The following is a 21,989-nucleotide window of genomic DNA, read 5'->3' on the forward strand; positions in this document are numbered from 1 at the left end:
AATTAAAGTGAAATACTTACTGCAGATGTTATAGGGAGAAATTGCAGGTTAATCACTCCTGGTAGTTAAAGGGTCAAGGTAGACAATAACAACATTTGTCTGACTCTCCATTGTTTACTTCAACTTTTTTGGAAAATAATTTATTGATTGAAGTTGAGGATGTTCAATAGTTGTTACATGCAAAATTATTACACCATGTTGTTAACTAAAGGCAGACAATAACAAAATCTGTCTGACTCTCTGTTGTTTACGTGTTACGGTGTAATCTAACCGACACAAAAACATTAAATCCCACGAACTCAACTACTTTATTAAACAGCGGGTAATGTTCTTAATTAGGAGAGACTCCTAAATGCAGTACAATGCTAATCGTAAATAAACTTATTTAAGCCCACTTAAATAAGTGCGTTTTTGCAGGTGCCATAAGCACATCTCTTTGTCGTAACCATTATGTTTAGATATACACTTACTAAACAACTGCAATCATACACATTCATAGAGTTGAAATCGGTTTTATCTCTGGGAATCAAGGCTTCCTCACTTTCTTCTGCCGAAGTTTGAACTCATGTGCTGCAAGCTCGGCTCCACGTCCGAACTTTCGAGGTTTGTTTACAACAAAAGTCCCGTGACACTACGTGAAATCACGTGAAATCTAAAGCCCAAAAGGTGAATTACTCATAACATACGCCAATTTATTTTTCCATTTAACAAGTGGATGTCATGTTCAAGGCTTTATCTGAGAGTCAGGTTCTTCATCCAGTTCTCCATCCAGTTCTCCATCCAGACCCTGAGAATGAAGAAGGAGAAGGTAAATCACCAATCAATCATTAAAAAACTAATTGATTGGTCCTAGAGTGATACAGGTATGATCGAGTGCTAGGCTCTCCACGCTGTGTTCTTGGGCAAGAAACTTTACTCCCTCAGCACTTTTCTATCTAGGGGTATGAATGAGTGCTGGTGAACTGTCAGGGAAATGAAATTCTAGTAGGTTCACTTCTAATGAGGGTGAGAAGTACTAGTAACACATGACTATGAATAAGCAAAAATCAAATATATGAACTACGGATTGAGAAATGAATATGAGAACATGGGCAGCCATGGATATCATGGATAAGAAATTTTCTTTCAGCAAAATTCTTGGCAAGTGTGGTTCAAGCAAACTGATAACTACAGCTCTGATAACTACAGCTCCAACAACTTCGTCTCGTGTCCGTGTCTCACGGAGGTTGTAAACGAGTTAAAATAGTCTGAACGATGAGTTATCTTTCCTTGAGTACTCTTCACGAATGAGCGACCAAAATTATTACAATTACCAGCTGAAATTTAACTTGATGGGTTGCTACCATTTTTACTTAGTACTGTGGCTCCGCTGCGCGCGTGCTGCGCGCTCAACTAATGTGTCATATTGCCAGGCAGACAAATAACCCCAAGAAATTAATCAATGTGATACATCGTTATTTACATAATTATTTGGTTCGTGTTGTGAGCTCGTTACTTTTTTCTACACAAAAGAACAAGAAGGTAACAATTTCAACTTAAGTTGATACCACGACTACTGAATTACAACTAAACGGAACCACCAAGATCGTAAAAGTTACTTTTCCCAGCCCAACCTTCGCCAATAGTTTCTTTTTGTGGCTGGCTTAGGTTAAAAAATTTCCAATATACTTTTGTCGATACATAAATAGCAAAGTTTCCATTGGTTTTCTACCTTGTCGTCTACCTCGACGATGCTGTAGATTTTTCTCACAAAGAAGAAACAGGCGAAAAATCCCACAGTACCTAGGAAAAGGAAGAAGCGATTTTAGATTTAAATGAAAGGTATAAACAAGTGCATGTATCGTGATTCATATGACTAACAAAAACGTTTTCACTGGTTCATACTTTTGATCTGTTAGAGGACAAACACGTAGATGACGTCACCATCGACGATATGGTGCTTTATACCATATATATATGAAATAAATTCTATGTTGCCTCGTTAAGCGATGGATCACAGATAAGGTCAAAATGCGTTTGGCAAATCATTGACACACTTGGCTGCGCCCTGTGTGCCACGTTTTGTTCATACCACATCTTAACGTCCTTTGTGATCTAATACTGAACGGACGCACTGCTACATGGAATCTATTTGTTTAGAATTTATGGATGCATGCGGGAAGTTTGGAGATCTCGAAAGAAGCGTAAGGGTTGTTGATCCATTTGTTTAGAATCTATGGATGCACGTGCAAAGCGCAAGAGTTGCACGAGGCGCAGTGGAGAGCAACTCTAGTTTCCTCAGTTTCGGCCACGCGGGAGCCTGGAACAAGTTACCAATCTCAACGGCACAGAATACCAATCACAATGGCAAAGATCCATAACGTACTTACCAGTGAAAAGGAAGAAGATCAACACCATGATCAGTGTGTAGCCGAAGTACAGGAAGGTAGAGGTTGTTCCTGTGATGTTCAGTTTGGTGACAAAGAAATGAATCGAGTACAGAAAGAAATACACTGCAGTACATCCGCCAGTCAGGAAGGAACGCCACCACCAATGATAATCCTGCAATTGAGTAAAGCGTTGAAAATAAGCGAAACATTGTTGTTCGGGACACGCTTCAATACCTTTACACTAAAAATACACAAATATTGGGAAAGGATCTAGTTACGGCCGTGAGTCCCTTTACAGAATCTGATTTTCGCGTAACGAGATCGTATTTAAGAACTACATCGACAAGTTTTGAGTTCCGAGCACTACAGACGATGGATGAAGTTTCGTTTTGAACATAAGATACGAAGCACACCGCATGCGCGTACCGGCGAGATGTAAATGTTTGGGATTGGCACCCGCGAGACAGAGCAATTTACAAACGCATACTGGCGAGAGGTGAAGTTTCGTGGACTTTCGTTCCACTTGCACCAAGGAAAACCAGTTCTTTTACTGTACATGGGAACCGCTTCTAGCTTCAAAGGATACATAACACGAATGTAACCCTAATACATAGAGAAGCTATATCTAGAAGTGAAAGCCACAGCTTCGCCTTCAACCGTAGCAGGAATTTTTTCAGCTTCAAAATTGCCACGAACGAAAAAGCGTGTTTATAGTCAAAATATAACAAATAGAAATAAAAGGGTATCTAGAATGTACGAGAGCAAATTGTTAAGGTGTATAATGTAGCGTACCATAAAGTCAAATTGTGGTGTGGTCTGTTCACAGACCTCTATTTCCCTTCGATCATCGTCCAACGCTTGGGTGCAAGAGAAGCCGCTGGGGAGTTACCTACGTGAACCCTTAAGGGTGGGATAATTTCGCGCTCGTTCACGCGCGATCGCTTCGCGCTCCCTCCCTTAACTATGAAGAAAACAGCCATAGAAAGACTAGTTTTGGTTGGAATTTAACCTCATGAATTTCCTCACCTCAGCACGAAGATGGAAATAACACAACAGTATGGTGGTCTCGGACACGGTCAACAGTAGAATTAAACAAACCACAAACAAGAAACCAAACATGTAGTAAATCTGATGCGACCTGGTTGATGCAGAAAAAAGCAAAAATCACTCATACAGTTCAAACATAAAATGAAGCATCGAGCTGCTGTTTTATTGGGTAACCCGAAAATCCAAATAAAATAGATCAGTGAAGTTTTTCAAGAAGTTTATACAATAAAAGTGGAATTTAAGGAGGCTGTCTTTATTATTACGTGTTCAAATTAAATGATTAAGACCTTTCCTTACAATAGGGAAGAAAATAACTTTTTGCAAGACAAAATATACGTATGGCAGAATTTAGAGAAAGAGATTTGGATTCAAGTCCGGTTTGCATCATACAAAATCGCCTGATACCCCTATAAATATATTAATTGCTTGTCAGCAAGGTAGTCTGGTTTACGAGTTTAAAAAACGTTAAAGCCCAGTAACAAGTTACACGCAAACAAAAAAAAAGGAGAAAAATCGAACGATTTAAAATGGATTTAAGTAAAAAATCTCCATCATTCATACATTAAAGAGACTTACCAAATACTGTTTAAGATAAAAAACAACTGGATATAAATACACCCAAACGGAAGAACACCTCCCATTATGATTCCTAGCGCTGCTCTAGTGTAAATTCTCTGCAAGATAACAATATTTATTTTGAGACAACATCTTGATGATTTTGATACAAATCTATTCCACGTAGAGCACTAAAGAGCTTTCCGATTGAGTGACGTAACGGCAAAACCACCGTAATCGCAACGGCCAATCAGAAGGAATGAAGTAATAAGAGCCAATAAAAACTCAAGTCTAAAGCGCGGGAAAACGTGGGTTACCAAGCAGAAGTAAGAAGAGCCAATAAAAACTCAAGCCTAAAGCGCGGGAAAGCACGGGTTACCAAGTTGTGATTCCTTTTAGTTCTGGATTTGATTGGTTGATAGAGTGGCGCGAGTTTTTTGAACCAGTCTCGGGGCGAGGTACAGCAAAATCCCGAATTACTTTCGGCACTCAGTTGAAAGCTTCGCTAAAATAGACATTCACTCGTTATCCTAATTCAAGTTCTAAATGAATCATTGTCTAATATAAAATGGTTAAGGCAAAGGTAGTGTGTGAATCAGAACTGAGGTATGGAACCACCTGGATTGTAAACCTCTAACTTGAGGTACACTGTATTCTTCAGAGTCCATAATTGTACTTACCTGGTATGGAATCTGACGAGGAATTTGATTGGTTCGAACTGGTTGCTCAATTGGCTGGAGGTAAAAAATAAACATTATTCAGAGTCCATAATTGTACTGACCTGGTCTAGAATCAGACAGGGGATCTAATTGGTTCGAACAGGTTGTTCAATTGGCTAGAGGCAAAAATTGAACACCTAATCAGCCCCGTTCTACATTACAATGTGAAACTTTGACGCTTACGGACAACACCAGTGACATATTGGTAAACTCAAGTATATGTGGAAAGGTGTGAAAGGTCCAAAGGACTGACCTTTCAATATTAAAAAATATTTCAATCTAAGGATTTGTTGGAAATACTGCAGGAAGCTTTAGCAAAACTAATAGATTTTAGAATATTCTTATTTTCCATGCAAGTTGTCTCTTAAAAGTAGCAAAGTTAGAACAGTTCTTGATGTCATCAGGTCTGGGATCGAGCCAAGGCAGGGTCTTTTAAATGCCTTTAAGGGCAAGAAACTTTACTCTCAGAGTGTTTCTCTCCACTTAAGTGCATAAATGGGTATTAATACTTTATTGAAGGAACCTGAAACAATACTCCTAATTGCTTTACCATTCAACTCCTAAGAGTGACAAGCATCTAATTTCTCCTTACAATATCAGCCTTGAACATAACATGAAGGTCATGAGAATAAAGCAAATGATCACCAGGTAAAGAAGCTTTTGATTGTTGAACAAGATTCTCCTTGTCAGCACCTTAAGAAATGTATAGAGGACAGTTGGGAGAATATGAATAACAATGTGAGGGTGTCTAGGGTTTATGCTATGGAAACCAGGATATGTGTTGGTGATATAGGTTTTCTCGTTAATAGGCTGACTTTAGATTGACTTGTACCTTAATTATCAGCGGTTTATACATGTACAGTAATTACCTTTTTCTTGAATCCGAGGTAAACCCCCAGGAATGTAAGTGGAGCTGAAATGCCAAACCTATCAAGCAAGAAAGGAAAAAGGAAAATTAACATTCCACGCATGTTTCATAAAATGTGCTGAGTCACAGGCTGCTAATGATTCAGGTTTAGACTTACAACATGGCCAACAGGGTGAATAAAGTGATAAACGGAACAGCTGCTGATGAACCCTCTGACCACAGAACACAATTCAAAAGGAAGAAAATTCCAAATATCAATCTGGAATTAAAGAAAAAAGTTATTACATTTGACAAGGGTGATGGTTATAGCAACAATATTGAAAATGACAATTACACTAACAGTCATGAAGACCACAAAGATAATGATACAGAGAATGACAAAGATCATAGAAATTATAATGATGATGATGACGATAATAATGATGACAATGATAATAATCCATTCTTTTTAGATGCATATCTACTGTGACACAAAATTTCACACAATATGGCATTAGACTTACTTTAAGTAGCTAAGAAAAACTGAGTATTTTTGGCGGTATACATTGCAAGCTAAGGATTTTAAATCCTCCTTAAAAGATCTTTGCATGAATACCCCTTACAAGAGGTATTCAGCTGCTTCACCTAACTTCATTATTTCCAGCTGTATACTACAGTGTACATGTTTGCATCACTGAATACTCACCCAGGAAAAAGGAAGGCCGATAACAAGGTATTGGCCTTCCACAAGTCTCCGCCAACCACTAAACAGGAAAAAAAATGGGTACAAAGCACCATCAGAATTATGCTCAATGGAAAATGCCACCCAGAAGACCAGGGACACTGATGGATGATTGGGTACGCATAGAAAGGCTACATAACAGTTTCACTGTATACTGACCAAAGAAATTTCTTTATATAATTATAGCTAAAAAAAAATTGAGAACAAGCAAACACCTTTCACAAAAGAACAGAATCTACTTTGCTGAGAAAAACACATAAAAACGAAAATGTTTTCCATGTAATGTAACGTTCTCCCTTGAAAATACTGCCAAATGCTTGTTATCGATGGCACTCACTTTTGTAAATTCTTGCAGAAACATAACCAGCAGGTGAACCAAGACAAACAAACAGCACCTGCAAAAAAAAAAATTTTCATTTTACTTCTTTGGCTGGGTTCTTAAACATTTTGGTGAACAAAACTCACAACGTTTTCCACACTTTTTCCAAACAACTCTTCTAAATTTACCAAACTGAAGGTTACATGTACATGGAGAACTACATGACCTGTGCTCAATAACCCCTGTTGGAGGATTAGGCCAAAAAATTCACTGATCATTGCATTTAGAAAAGTGATTATTATTTAGGCAATTACCTTACAAAGATCTAACACAACAATAAGGAAATGGTTGCTGATTAGGAAAAGATTTTTAAAAGACGTTATTTTATTATACTAGGGCCATACATGTTCATTTAATTTTGAAGATTTCTGCTTTTTTTCCCAAGAATGTCAGGCAGCAACTCACCAATGAACAAGTCACCAAAGCTCCACGGTTCGCAGGTGAAAGGAATCCAAAACAAGCAAACACTGAAGAGAAGCAAAAGAAGATTTAATCAATGAGACAACACCTTAGTTAAAAAATTAAATATAGAGTTAATACATACATGTAGTTGAGGAAAACAAATTAAACTGATTCCTGACATGAGAAAAAATACAGTGAAACAAACTCAAAAAAGGGTAGGGAAAAGTCGTTGGTGAAAGGTCAAGATTAGAATGTTACATTCTTAGACAGGTCATCTTCCTCTTACCATACCTCTCCCCACTCAGGGTGGGTACTGGCAACCTGCCAGGGTAACCTGCTATGAACTGGAATCTCATCCAGAGGGAGAAAAAAATACAGGGATGTACTCCTAGTCTCCTCATGCAAGAGAAACCAGATTTAGCCCCAGTAATGCAAATGGAATGCATACAATTCTTTTTAGGCCATACAAAAATACATAGTCAATCTCACATTACCCTTTCACACTCACCTAATGTGAAAAACACTGTAATCAATGTCTGAGTTCCACAACCCAACATGACAGACAATAACATTCCATTCTTTGGAGGGCGGAAGACATCTCCATGAACCAACTTCCAGCGAAACGTTTTCTGACAGCATACCACTGACTCCATCTGATTGTAGGGAGCAATGTCCTTGCGCAGAGTTCGCCGCATAATCAAGGCCACCATTCCCGACAAAAAGAGCACAATGACCGATGAATTCATGATGCTGAGGACAAAACATCACAACACCAATAAGATCACATATTAGAATGGATCAATACCATCAAGAGGGTTGTAGAATAAACATTACATCTTTGCATTCCTACCAGTAGAACTTACACAAGCCTCTGAGTTGAATCAAAGACTCTCTATGACATAATCTGCTGACAACTGTACATACATGCAGATTAGGCCTTTCACTCTGAAGAGAGACTATGAAGATGAGTCATCTTGTACTGTCGATACATTATGAAGTAGAGAGATGATGGAAGGAAAGAAGCTTATCTACAAGGGGATATTGTTTGATTTTTATTTTGACGTTTGCATTTTACTTTTTAATACAGCCACACATCACACCATCGGCAACAGATTATAGAAAAAGATATTGAAACCCTGCTTTTATCAACTCATAGCTAACAACTGCATCTACAGTGTAACTGACTATTATTCACTTTTGTGCACCATTGCAGATAAACAACTCTGCTCATCTACTTGCCACAGTACCCCAGTATGTTAATACATGTGGAGTATATCTTACCTAAACCACTGGATTTTTGTGTGTGGCATTGAATCAAGAATGTAGTCCCAACGGGATGCCCATTTCTGATTGGGATCAGTCTCTGGCTGCAAAATAAAATAAAATTTCCACTTCAGTACAAAAAGATACCATTGCAAGTACAATGACCCTGAGTCCTCCTTAACCAGAGTGAAATGCTTGATTTCATAAAGGCCAAGTAGAAAGAGAAGTACCACAATAACCTTGGAGAGGGGAGGGTGAAGAAAGGACTTTGCATATCTCACGTAGACATGAACCCAGTTTAGAAAAGGCTTCTGATCAACAAAAAAAAGTTTTGAACTCTTGTGTAGTAAATATATTTGTTACAGAAGTATGCTTCAATGCCGTCACATTGGAAAGGTTCATTTGTATCCTTTCAGGACCTTAAAAAATTAGAAGCATGACTTTCCAAAAGGTATCCTTGGACGTTTTTAGCATTTTTCATGGTTCGCATAATACCTGTAAAATTGTTTGAAAAGTTGGTTTTACTTAGAGAACAACATTTCATGCTTTCCTGTGCATTCTTTCTGCAATAATGTTCTATTGACTCAATTGCTATCTCTGGCCCCCATTCTTAATCTTTGACTTTCCAGAATTGACATAAAAGAATTTTAAAAGTTCAGTTTCCCAAGATGTATACCAAGATTTTAACCCTTTCAACACCAAGATCTCATTAGTAATTCTCCCTAATGTCTTCCACATAATTATTATATGTTAGATCTAAATATTTTGCATTAGATCAAATAATAATCCTGTGACTGATATTTCTCTTAAAGTTTACTCTCACCACTTGTCTGCATCATACTGTATTGATTTAATATTATAGGGAGAAATTTGTCTTGGTCACTACCAAGGAGTGATTTCATCTTCTTATTTCAATGCAATCATTATCCAGCATAACATGATGAGAACAAACAAAAATGTTTACTAAAGGATAATTATCATATGATTCACCTCCAAATTCTCAGAGCTAAAACTATAAGAAATGTATGTTAGAGAGCAGGGAGAATCACTACTGAGATTTTGGGAAAGACTATGTTTAAGATATTAAATGCTCAAACTCACCAGGAATCGAACAGAGTATGTGTAAGCAATGTAAACATCACTTTTTATCTCAGCTGGAAAACCCATGGCTGGTAAATCACCATCACATTTCAGATCCTTGCCTTTCTCGTGCTTGATACTGTAGAATTAACAAGATTGCAGTGTAAGGATATATGATTTTTTTGTCTTTTCATGCATCTGACTCCTTGAGAGGAATCAAACCTCAAAGAGTAAAACCGGCAAGTACAGTATACAGGTGTATGACATTGGGTTTCCTAAAGGAACTCAGGACTTTTCTTTGTCCCAAACTCATGTCAAGACAAAAACAAATCCATCAATACTACACTTACCAGCTTAAAATTTACAACTTTTACTACTACAAGATTGCTTCAAGTTGATGACATATATAAAACATTCAGGCACTATGGTGCAAAAAAAAAAAAAAAAAAAGAACAAATAAAGTATGCACTCTCATCAAGTGACTCCTCCAGTAAGAGCATATCCCAATTTCTGTGGCATGTAGTGCCAATCAATTGCTGGTTATTCTTGTCCAGCATTTTGACAGGTTTCCCAGAACATAGTGGGGGTAGCACTAAGGGAGTTCAGTGTCTCACAGACCAACAGTACACAATGAACAGGGCAGATCACAGATCCCAGACCCAGACCCAGACCTCTTAACTCAAGAGTCCAGCTCAGCACATGGACCAAAAGACCACTGTGACTCTCCCTGACACTGCCGTTTGTGCAGTTCATACCTTTTTGGTTTGACCTCTGCAGATGTCAGACGAGCTCCTTCCCAGTCTTCCCCTGACCCATCATAGTACTTGATCTCGATATCGACATGATTAAAGACATAGTACATCCCACGCTCATTGAACTTAGCCTGAAACAAGAAAACATAAAACAAGCGACAAAATAATTCTCACAATTAAATTACAAATGATGAAATTACAGGTAAAACAAAAAACATCCAGGCTTTCAACTTGAGCCTGGTAAAGACTAAATGGGCTTGAATACCAACTGAGCTGCAATGCCACACGTGGGAAGTAGAGCAAACTTTGGAGGATTTGTCAAGGATAAACCTGAAATTCTTTAGTTCTGGTTCCCTTCAGTTTGCTCACTGATTGGTCAAAAAGACTCTGTGCCATCCTTTCAACCAATCAGATGCAAAACTAAAACCAATCATGACTTGGTCGTTGTCCCCTTCACCCCAACAAGTTTGCCTGTGTCTTAATGTGACTTTTCATGAACTTATATTTTCAATCATTTTCCCCTTTGTTCTGTTTGGTTGTAATGATGACTTCAATTTCAGTTTTCATCCCTCAATTGAAAACTTCTGGCCTAGGTTGGGCCTTGGTTATTCAATGGAGGGATAATGCTATTCAATGCAGTCGCTGTAAATTGCTATCCAACATGTAAATCTCTATCCAGTGGCTGTAAGTCTTAACAAAATGTACTGTGCTACCCACCAGAGAGAGATTTCTCTAGTGGATAGCATTACCCACCTTTAAACAACCAGTCCCAGTAGTTTACTAATTGAGAAATCTGTGAATACTTACACTTGTCACACAGGCATCACGTGCTTGTCCATCCTCTGTCACATGACAGCCGATAGGAAATCCTGTGGAACAGTACTTTCTGTATTCACCTGCGAACTCATAACACCAAGTCACAGGCATGTTGTCAATAATCCTACAAAGATTAGAAAGATGTATAGCAGAGTCAGCTCAAGAAAACAGTAAGTTTAAGATGACACAAAGAACATCTCTATAGAATATAAGTACCTGATTTGCTGGCCTTTATAGCACAACAACGTAAACAACATCATGATCAATATCATTGACTGGCCTGACTCTTACATTGTGAGACAAACAATTAAAAATTCATTTATCGAATACTGAAAATCTTACAAGACACTGTCATTCAATAAATAGGAAGTTGAGACTGCAGCCACACTAACCAATGATTTTGATAGTTAAGAGCAATTCCACTTCTTAAAAATTCCAGCTTCTTCCCATCCTCTGCATTGCCAGATTTGTATTCTTTGGCACAAAGTTGTTGACATGTTACATCCTTCTTGAATGTAATCTGTCAAACATAGGAACAAATAAAAAAAAATAAACAAAGATTGCTAAACTATGGAAATGTAAATTGAATGTAAAATACACCAATTACAACACAGAAACGTTGACTACAACACACCAGAAGAAAGCTAGCAAATATACCTAGATATTAACTGGTGTATTGCCCAGATAAACATGAAGTCATCTAAACAAGACCGTAAATAAAAGCTGTTACTTACATTGTAAAGGGAGGATCTTATCCTCTCTCCAACAACAACCTGTAAAAAAAAAGGAAACACTGCTGTAAGCTCAAGAATGAAGCATGAAGCTGTGTAAAATGAGATATACAGTACAAAAATTACCAGTTGAGTGAGGTATGGAAAAAGCTTGGTGACGGGGAATTGACTGTAAAATTAAGTTGTCAAGGGCAACCTTCCTTGTTTCCAATGGTGACCGCCTCTTAAAGGGCATGTAAACCCAAAAATACATGTTTTTCTTATACTATGTAAAAAGTGGCGTAGAAAACGAATTTGAAATTAGTTTTGTCCAATTCGACTTATTTTAGGAGAAAATCGGCATTTTCAACTGAAATTCCATTTCCGGTAAAAACAATAGCAAGAAGTCGTGACGTAAGCGGTGGAACCAAAATATTGCGCAACACATATTCCCCACTATAACTGGTGTGGGAGTTTGTGTAAGTAGCAATAGTTCGGAAGATGTTTTTTCAGAAGATAGCGACTCGAATGCCTTAAGCTTAGTACATGACAGCACTGGGGATAATCCAGAATCTTCAGGAGAGTCTGGGCCACGTCCTTAACAATATGAGCCGCATAGGGTTCACCGAAGCGATCCGCACGAAGACAGTACAGAACATGTCGACAGCGATGCGACCGTCTCGGAAACTCAGACCGGTATTTAATTTACTTTGTGATCTATTTGTATTTAACATGAAAATGCAATAAAGCAAGGGTACAATCTAAAGGAATGCAACAGAATTTTTTTAAACTTGAGCTTCTGAGAGTGTTTTATATAAAATTATCAAAGGTGCGAGTGTGGAACTTGTCAACCAATGCCGACAACTCATGAAAGTGTTTGTTGTACAGAAATCGGGCAATTGTGACAAAAAATGGCCTGAAACCCAGATAAGTTGTATCACTGAGCATCCAGGTTTTCAGTCAATTTGCCTCGATTTCTGGGTGCTGGAGACGGCCAAGTACGCTTACAGGCAGCAGCAAAGCACAGATAATCACACCGGAAACGACTGAGCTAAATATTTTCTGTTTCATCTGTTTTGTTACATTTTGAGATCGATTTACTTGAGTTGTTTCTGCCATTGATTTAATAATACAGTACTAGAGCTGGTTGTTTTTCGCTTCTTTCCTGGCAGGAAATTTCGCTAAATTGCCTACAGATAGCTTGTTCATTGGTGTTGGGGATATCTCGGCAAACACTTTAGGGTCGCTGTGCTGTCTTGTGCGGTAAACAATATCCTTCATCTCAGAAGCATTTCCATCGATAAACAAGTTGTATCATGTACATTTCCTTGTGTGGCCTTCATAATTATCCAACCCTGTTTGTGTTTGCTTCGATTTGAAATATTGAAAAGATAGTTTTGCAAGCTGAAATCAGGATCTTTTAAGTTGTACTCAAAATGATGAATATTGTCCTACTGATCTTTGAATGTATTTTCACTGCTGTGAAAACCGCGACACAAATTCTTCTGCTGTTTCTCTGCAGGGTTTCTCAAAGGAAGCACTAAGTGGGGCTGGCATGGATTTTCTTATAGAACATAAGGGTTGATTATGGGATCCTGTATAGAATTCTTTGTATAGAACCGACAAAATTCCAGATCAGGTTATTACACACTGATATCAACGAATTCTCTTTATTCGATACGTGTTTCGAATTCAGGCAAAGGTTCAGACATGTCAGTGTCTTTTACGGGCTCAGCGCTGGCTCCCAAACAACTGGCTTCCCCATAATCTTTCATTAGATGAGAAAAAAGATGTTTTTAGAGAACCAATAAAGCTATTGTTGTTTAATTAACGAAACGTTCTCATGTAAATCAATTTTGTACTTTCTCTGTTGACCTCTAACTTTTGAAGAGCTCAACTTCTTTCTCAGTTTGGTCAGCCACTTCCGAATCCTCGTCGTCTGCCGACTGTATGGGTTGTTTTTTCGTCTTCCGAATAATTTGCTTCTGGTGAGGCCTGAATCGTCGGTACAGCACCAGGAAGAAAAATGACTGCTACAAACTACAGAACGTTCAAATGGCTCGACGAAATCGGCTATTTTCACTTGAACAAATTTCACAAATTGTCGCTTCAAATTTGCATCATTTAGAAATATTTGCATTGTATGCCCAGTTTTGTTTGAATCAGTACAAAACTGGACGGCACAACGCTTCACCATTACGAAAATATTGATTATATTGAAGTAAACTGTAAGTAAAAAAATCATGACGAGACCAGCAAACAACGGCTGTAGAAAAGACTCCTTCATGCCTCACGCGATTATAAAACGAGACTTTGAAGGGTCCACCTGTGACGTCACAGGAAAGATGGCGCTATTCAAGATGGCGAATGTTTCGAATTTGGAAGAGCTTTTACAAAGTGAAAATGGACTTTTGAGAATAAACGAATGGTACCTTTGGTGTACTTGATATATTTACTAAACATCTATGTGAAAAGAAAATGAACGTTTTTTGGGTTTACATGCCCTTTAAAGAGCCATATATCACCAATTGTCATACACAAAAGCCCACCAAAGGAGGTCAAACAAAGCATTGTCACTGGAAATGGAAACAGTTGCCATTACAATGCAATTTTAAAATCAACTGTGGTCACCAAATTTCTGTTGCTCCTCACTCAACTGAAAACTATGTCTTGAACTTAAAACATTTCAAGAAGTATTTTTGTCTTGTTAGGAGCATTGGACTCAGGGAAGAGCACATGTAGAGTCTCTTTGGGGTTCAATTCCTCATAGGGATTCAAAATTTCACTTCATTTCATTTTCAAGTTAAAAAATTATCTTTCTACTTTTGAATATTAGTATGGGAGAAAGAAAAACAATGCCAAAACATTTCGTTGAGCATTTTGCCTATAGCAGGATATCTTGTCATTGACCAGTATACTATGTCAGTAGTATTATTCATGATATCATTACACATGTGCCTTTTCCTTCTGACAATCTTTATTTCAGCTCTTATGACCTTTTAAGTCACCATATGGCAAATAAATATAGGGCAAATTAGAGAGCTAATAACACCATCTATATAAAACATATTCAATATGTATGCCTATTTACAAACCTGTCCAAGGTTTTCTGTTGGTGATGTCTTGTCTGTGGGCGGTACACAGAAATCAAACCTGTACAAATAAGTTGAACATGTGAGTTGATAGAAATAATGCAGACTTTTACCCATCACCATGGACTTGTACTTGCTAATAACAAATATCTAACCTTACTTTGTTGTTGCATAACATGAATTTAAAGTCAAAACAATTTTTAAATATCCACTTTGTTTTCCTCTTGTCAGGTTCACTACCATTTTTCTCAACTCTTAAACTCCCATAAGTGACCAAGATAGAATTTCTCTTCACAATATCAATACAATATCAAGCAGACAAGTGATGAGAATAATTGTGATGATAACAAGTAATGAGAAGAATTAGAATCAACTACAGAATTATAAATTGTTCCAATACCAAATTCTCCAGACTAAAATCATAAGATGTGTATAACAGATAGTAGGGTGAATTGCTGATGAGATCTGGGAGGGAAAGGATTCAAGATCAGCAGCATTAAAGGAGGAAACAGAATTGAAAAGTTTTGACTGTGTTGTCTGTTTGTCTCAGTAAGAGTAGTCCTACAAATAACAACTACTATTGACTCTGATCATAACTTGTTCACAGGTTGTCAAAATATCACTCATCCTAATCGACAACAGTTCTATTCAGGACTACTCTTAACTGGATAATACGACTACACAGTCAATTATAACCCCCAGGTTCAAACCATTTACTGAGTGTATTAAAATAATAATAATATTGATAGCAAAAGTTACAAACCTTGCATACTCGTAGGGAATCACTGATTCCACAGAATTCAGACTATTCACAAACAAATCAATTTTGGACTAGAAAAAAATAACAAAAAAAAAAACAGATGTGTTTAGAACAAATTTACCAAAACTGAGCATTAAGGTCAAGATTGATTTTCATTCTTCTTTGTTTCCAACAATGGTAACACATATGTTAGACACCAAGGTAAGAAATCCCATGATTCTAGACAAATTCACACCCAAGGTATAAGTCAAATACATCTTCCCATTCATATTATAATGGTAATACTAATCTACCAGTATTCATAAATTGCAGGAATCACTAGATTGAAGATTTGAAGAGACTATGTAAAATTGAAATACAAGAAAAAAACCCATTAGATTTGTTTGTTTACTTAGAGAAAACTTTCACATAACTTTTCAATTAACAGCTTTAATCTAAATTTGTTGAAACATCTCATTCTTAGCATATCTTGCTGGTAGTCAGGCAAATACAATTTTATTCTTGCATGAAATGTAAAATTGATGAAACAGATGTTCACACTTTGCACTTTAATAATATACATGGAAAAATTACTCAGTTCTGATTGGTTAAGATAGATGCAGTTTTCAGGTAATTCAGTGTGGAAGAGAGTTAATTCAGTGCAGAAGAGGGTTAATTCAGTGCAAAGAAAGTAACAAATCAGACATTCTAATTGGTCAATAATCAAAGAAACTCACAGACAGCCAATCAAATGTGAGCCTTGGATGTCGCAACAAAATTTGAAAATTTGAAAATTTGCAAGCAAAACAATGGCCAGTGTTTTAAGTAGGTTTTCTTTTGCCACTGCAGCTGAAAAACAGCTCAAACAATGAAAACACTGAAAAAGCACTGCTTTTTGGTTGTCAGTTTGGAAAAAGTGGTGTTTAGAGAAGGGAACTGCCAAGGAAATCAAAATTACGAGTCAACCCAGCTTAACACTTTGCTCAAGTGATCCAACGCTAAAATTAGAAACAAACATGGTTAACCCTTAAAAACAATGATTCCATTTCATCGAAAGTGATTCGGACACAGACTGAACAATTCCTTGAACTGTTTAGCTGGACTTTGAACTTATTGCACCTTAAAAATGTGAAGATATCATTGCATGTTATTGTTTTGATCGTACATGGTTGTTTTGACTGAATGCATGGTTTGAATAAATTATTTTTGCACTTGATGTGCACGCTTTGCTTATGCTTAATTTTGATAAGCGATCTCATATTTTCCCATGCATATTATTAACGCGTAATCACATGAATTTTCTCGTGCAATTTGGAATAAACAAGCACTTGTTAATTTTTTCAAAGACCACAAATTGAACTTGCCCTACGAGCTCGTGCAATTTTGTTGGTCTTTAAAAAAATTTACTTGTGCTTATTTATTCCAAATTGCACTCGAAATAATGTGATTACATATATTATCAATAAAGGGCAAAATTACTGAGCGCTGATTGGTTGAGAGAGAGGGCATTTTTTTCTTAATAGAGGGCATTTTTAGTAATCAAGAGAGGGCATGATTACCTGTTAATGATTGGCTAATCCGTTGCATTGCTAATCCGTTGCTTCCCAGATAAAAATAGACTGCGCGCGTGATTTTCCTTCGTATAAATTTTGCCCTTTATTGATAAACAAGTAATCCCATGAGACCTCGTACTATTAAGGATTAATTGCACTTGAGTTTTCAAAATTTTCCAAATTGCCCTCGTCGCTTCGCGACTCGGGCAATTTTGGAAAATTTTGAAAACTCTCGTGTAATTAATCCTTAATAGTACTTGGCCTCATGTGATTACCTATACAAAACTGAATGGGATCGAAAAAACAAAAAATAATCTTGCTCGTGGCGAAGTTGATGCCAAAATGTCTAAAAATAGACATTTCTTTCGTTAACTTGAAATAGCTAGATTATAATGTAATCGGTAATGACCACAAATTTTCACACGCGAACTACTGCGAAACATTTAAGAGGGAACAACCTAACAATACTTCAGAACTTGTTGATGGTAAAATTCCATAGCTACAAGTTTCAACGAATCGAATTGTTAATGTACGGGTGAATAAAGACATTACAAATATATAAGACAAAATAATATTAAGCTTGGGTCCGATATATAACTAAAACCAAGTGTGATTGCAATAAATTAAACAACCATTACCTAATAACATTTAGTTTGTTTCACTATCTAAGAATATGCGCAAAGCCTCAACATTTCAGTAGCGTTGTTGAAAGAAGTCGAAGCGATATTGATCATCATTGACCACAACCAGCAACAAACAAAATTCTAACTACCTTGGCTCAAAATTCGTTGATTTAATCTATATCAGATTCTCCAAAGTGTTCTGAGCGTTACATAAGACAGCAGAATTGCTAAATATATAAAGTTAACTCCCCCGAACCTTACCAAACAAGCAGGATTTGTTGATTTTTCCGTCACGCAATACGAAATCGGCGCCAGACCGGGTAGATAAAATGCCGCAGCACAAGAAATCCATGTACATAAAACCAACCAAATCAACCCAAGCGAGCTGTAGTGCTCCATGTGCTTCGAAAAGACTATTCTGTTCCTCCAAATACACAATATCCCGTTAAAAAAGCGTCAGTCCACGGATAGACTCTTCCAAATTGCTACAGTGTGTGCAAAATTTAAAAAGCAGCCTTTTTGCGCAGTAAAGAAAATCGAATATCTGCGCATGTGGATGGTCATGTCATAAATCCTAAAATGGCGTCTCAAACAATGCTAGTTCCAAGCCTCGTCAGCGCTTCCGAGCCCTCTTTTCTGCAGACTCTCGCAAACTTGTCCGAGCTATGGAACATGTGCTCGAAAAGTCATTTGTTCCCGTTTAATCATTGAAGTTGCTACGGACTCATTAATTTACTTTGTTTTCAAATTTCTTGATTGTTATTCCTGTCTGTTTTCAAACCATTTACAATGGGATTAAGAGTCTGAAAGTTAGCCAAATTGAAGGCTTCTTCTTTCTCATCGATATTACTTTACATAACAAATGAGATCAGCTTTGTAAATATCAAACAATTCCGATAAATCATTTTACCCGGAAATCCTTCAGGCGCAATGCAGCCCCGAGGAGAAAAAGAAAGTAGGCACGCATCTGCGTACAAATTTTCTCATCTTTCATGTTTGCAACGATGAAACTATTATTGAGTTATACAGATGAAGATGCACTCATTCTAGTGGGTCGAGGACTGCATTACGCCTGGATTCAATCACCTAGCGCAATATTTAACACTAATACTGAAGCACTAATTATCTTCAGTCCAAAATGGTCTTCAAGTAAAGACCGTTAATTACTTTAAGACTTGAGACAAACAGCGACTGGAAGATGGATAAAACTTCTTCTGACGCGCTTGGACATCAACCATTTAACTTAAAAGCCTTCGATAAACGTTTTAATCCAAACAGCAGAGACTTAAGATCTGGGCCACATAGAATAACTCTAAACTTCTGGCTACCGTCCGCATCTCAATAAAGTCTCTCTTTAGTTAAGCTTCCCATGCATTGTCGAATCGATAATCCCTACCTTCGTCTTCAACGGAGAATTGTTAATTAAATCTTGAAAATTAAATCGTTTAATACTTCGTTTGACATGATAACATTTCGTTTATTTAGGCGTGTTCCATCGTCCGCCTTACTATTTACTTTCGGATTTATTGTTTGTTTGTTTGTTTGCCTTTTTATTTTTGTTTTCTTTTAACTCTTTAGGCCACTGATGTTGTTGTTAAGGTTTTCTGGTATAGTTTCTGAACTATGAGTTTACTTATGCCCATTATATCAGACTTCAATCTACGAGTACTTAGAATTTGGGGGCAAAACAACGGAAATAAAATCGCAAGAACTAATAACTTGGAAATGGCGCCTTAAAAATACAGACTGATATACTAGTATGAATGTGTATACATACATGTATACAGATATATAGGAAGTCTGTGTATTGATTTTTCCGTTTTACAATGCTCGATCAGAGAAGTAGAGCGCGATATATGTTGCGATAGGGGAAAAAAAAAAACAAAGAGACTATACTTTCATCCCTACAAGCCTGTTTCGTGATTGCTCACTCATCAGGAGATTTGATCGAAAATTAATGTGAAATAAGAAATTAAATGATCTGTGAAAAGGTTAAAATAAATTGTTTCTTTAAGTAGCGTTTGAATTCTGTCAATATCCTTCTCCACTAGGCTGAAAGGCCTAAGGAATTCCAAAGTTTGACACTCTTAAAATAAATTTTTCTTTGCCCTGTGATAGATCTGTACAGGGAGATGTGAGGAATCTGGGCGTTCCTTGTCGATCGATTGGTGACAACTGACTTTTGTCAGAATTTCCATAAGAGCGTTAACTTTATACATCTCTAATTTTTCTTATAATGGCAAAGAGAACTAAAGTGGGTCTGAGCACGTAATTCGTAATCCGGATGTCTGTAGCCTTACTCCAGCCAGCCTCCTCCTGGGAGCGAGGTTGGAGTCTGACGTCATTCTTTGTACATAGCCAACTGGTCTTCCGCCGACTGGAGTTATTAAGAAGCAACGTTATGTAATTTGAGGTCTCTTTTAGAATAAGTATTTGTCTTTTGTGGTAGATAAACACTAAAAAAAGTTCCAATATGTTAAAAAAAGGATAGCCGATAACGGCGGTGATTGGCGCAGGGTACAATTAAAAATGGTAAAAATTAAGGCTAAAAAATTCAAAACGGACTAACCGTCTGAGTGAAAGGTGTAGAGCTCCTTGTAAGTTGTGTAATGAGCATGAAATGTATAACCTTCTGTATTGCCTAAGTTAGCAAGTGCCTGTGTTATTGTTGACAAAGTTGATAATTATTTAGTCGAATGGACAACCATCAAGTCTAGTCGACTTAATATTATTCTTTATGTCAGAAACTGCACAACTGAATTCTGGAAGTCTATGTGATCGCAAGTAAGTTAAGGCTTTATTCAAAGAGGGTTATACTTAACTCATGTCCTTGTTACACTATAAAGCGATCTAAAAATCGGTTTTTTATTTAATTCACATGCCATATACTTATATTAACTGATGACATAACCTTGAAATAATATTTCAAATAGGGAGAAAGCTTTCTGGTCCTTTATAAATTTCTGGTACAAAATGCGCTTGAAACTAGCAACTGATTCTTTCCTATGCTTGACTCTATAGTACCTCAATGTATATTTTTTCTAACTTTAAAAGTTTATCCTCCCTCAGGTTTCCTTAAGCACTTTCGACAGATCAAGTTTAATTTAACGATGGCCGAGGCTCTTATCCCATGGATTGTGAATTGGCAGTAGAAACGAGCCCAACCAATGTGTTATGATTTAATCTAACCGATAGAAAAACACTATAATCCTACAAGCTCAACTACTTTATTACACAACGAGTGATATTCTTAAAAAGGAGCAACTCTTAAAGGCAGTACAGTACTTATGCTCCATAAACTTACTTAAGCCCACTACAGTCTATATCTTAGCTCGCCACTGAGTAGAACTCAGTTTCCTCTAACGTTTCTTGAAATTAACAATCTTCCACTGTAGTTCTCTCTCACGGTATAGCTTTCTAAACAGTCTGTTACTCCTGACAACAACAACAACTTATACTACATAACCGGGTCCTTACATACATTCAGCAAGTGGTATTGAACATTCCAGAAGCTTACAAACGAACTATTTTAACAGTATTACGTAATAATTACGTGACTTGATGAAATATTTTAGGAAGCTCTAGGTACGCATATCACTATGACTAAGCAGTCTGGACTTTTCTAGAAGCTTATATTTACAACAACAATTCCTCTTAACAAATGCTATTCTCTGAACCGATTGACGATGCCTCGCATTATGTCCATGAGGGTGCGACGAATGGGTCTCATCTTCCAGCAGTTTATAACAGGGTTCAAAGACGAGTTGAGGAAAACCAAAGTCATTGTATAGAGCCAAGCTTCGTATAAAGAGATTGGACTTAAAGGAAGGGCCAGGGGAAAAAAAGAGAGAATACAGAAAGGCAAATAACAAATCAAGAACACAATACATATATAAAATGTTCCAAGCGCTGACTTTCGAAGCTTCAAAAAGTTTGATAAGTCGCCATTTTGAACTCCCTGTTGTACTTCTTGGATTTGAAGGCCTCGAATCTGGTTTTTGTGTCGCTTTAAGACTATATAAATCCTCCAGTAGACAATTACTACCACAATGAGGCAAACAGTCATAATCACGAACTGAATGACTTTTAAGCTGTCACCCAATGGATCCCAAAAGACACTAGAAGAAATAATTGCGCTTAACAGCCATATTGATATCACCGCTGCAATGACGCGCTTGTGAGTCACAAACTCTTGATATCTGAGATGAAGATGAACAGCTAAGAACCTGTCCAAACTTATGGTTACAACACTAAAGAGCGAGGATGCACAAAAGAAAATAATAACGGCCCACAATCCTCCG

General features: G+C 37.2%; 1 protein-coding gene across 1 annotated transcript; it reads right to left on the minus strand.

Moving 5' to 3' along the window:
* Nucleotides 1-289: 289 nt before the first annotated feature.
* LOC131794609 (transmembrane 9 superfamily member 2) lies at nucleotides 290-18,200 on the minus strand. The gene is made up of 21 exons (XM_066168633.1): nucleotides 17,950-18,200; nucleotides 15,537-15,604; nucleotides 14,777-14,834; nucleotides 11,706-11,744; nucleotides 11,364-11,491; nucleotides 10,963-11,095; nucleotides 10,159-10,286; nucleotides 9,425-9,542; nucleotides 8,342-8,427; nucleotides 7,569-7,810; nucleotides 7,064-7,125; nucleotides 6,617-6,674; nucleotides 6,244-6,301; nucleotides 5,716-5,817; nucleotides 5,560-5,617; nucleotides 4,652-4,705; nucleotides 3,993-4,090; nucleotides 3,396-3,507; nucleotides 2,370-2,541; nucleotides 1,712-1,782; nucleotides 290-787 (listed from the first exon to the last, which is right to left on the minus strand). Exons 1-21 carry the CDS (start codon nucleotides 18,085-18,087, stop codon nucleotides 725-727), a joined length of 2,046 nt encoding a protein of 681 aa, XP_066024730.1. The 5' UTR covers nucleotides 18,088-18,200; the 3' UTR covers nucleotides 290-724.
* Between the last annotated feature and the right edge of the window lie 3,789 nt (nucleotides 18,201-21,989).

The sequence above is a fragment of the Pocillopora verrucosa genome, chromosome 6 (assembly GCF_036669915.1).
Source record: "Pocillopora verrucosa isolate sample1 chromosome 6, ASM3666991v2, whole genome shotgun sequence".
Taxonomy (NCBI): Eukaryota; Metazoa; Cnidaria; class Anthozoa; order Scleractinia; family Pocilloporidae; genus Pocillopora; species Pocillopora verrucosa.

Coding starts and splice junctions, on each gene's coding strand:
- LOC131794609 (XM_066168633.1), bottom strand. CDS start 18,087: ATGGAGCACTACAGCTCGCTTGGGTTGATTTGGTTGGTTTTATGTACA. Junction 6,302..6,616: donor TTCTGCAAGAATTTACAAAA/GTGAGTGCCATC, acceptor TTTCCTGTTTAG/TGGTTGGCGGAGACTTGTGG. Junction 2,542..3,395: donor ATTTCCATCTTCGTGCTGAG/GTGAGGAAATTC, acceptor ACTCAATTGCAG/GATTATCATTGGTGGTGGCG.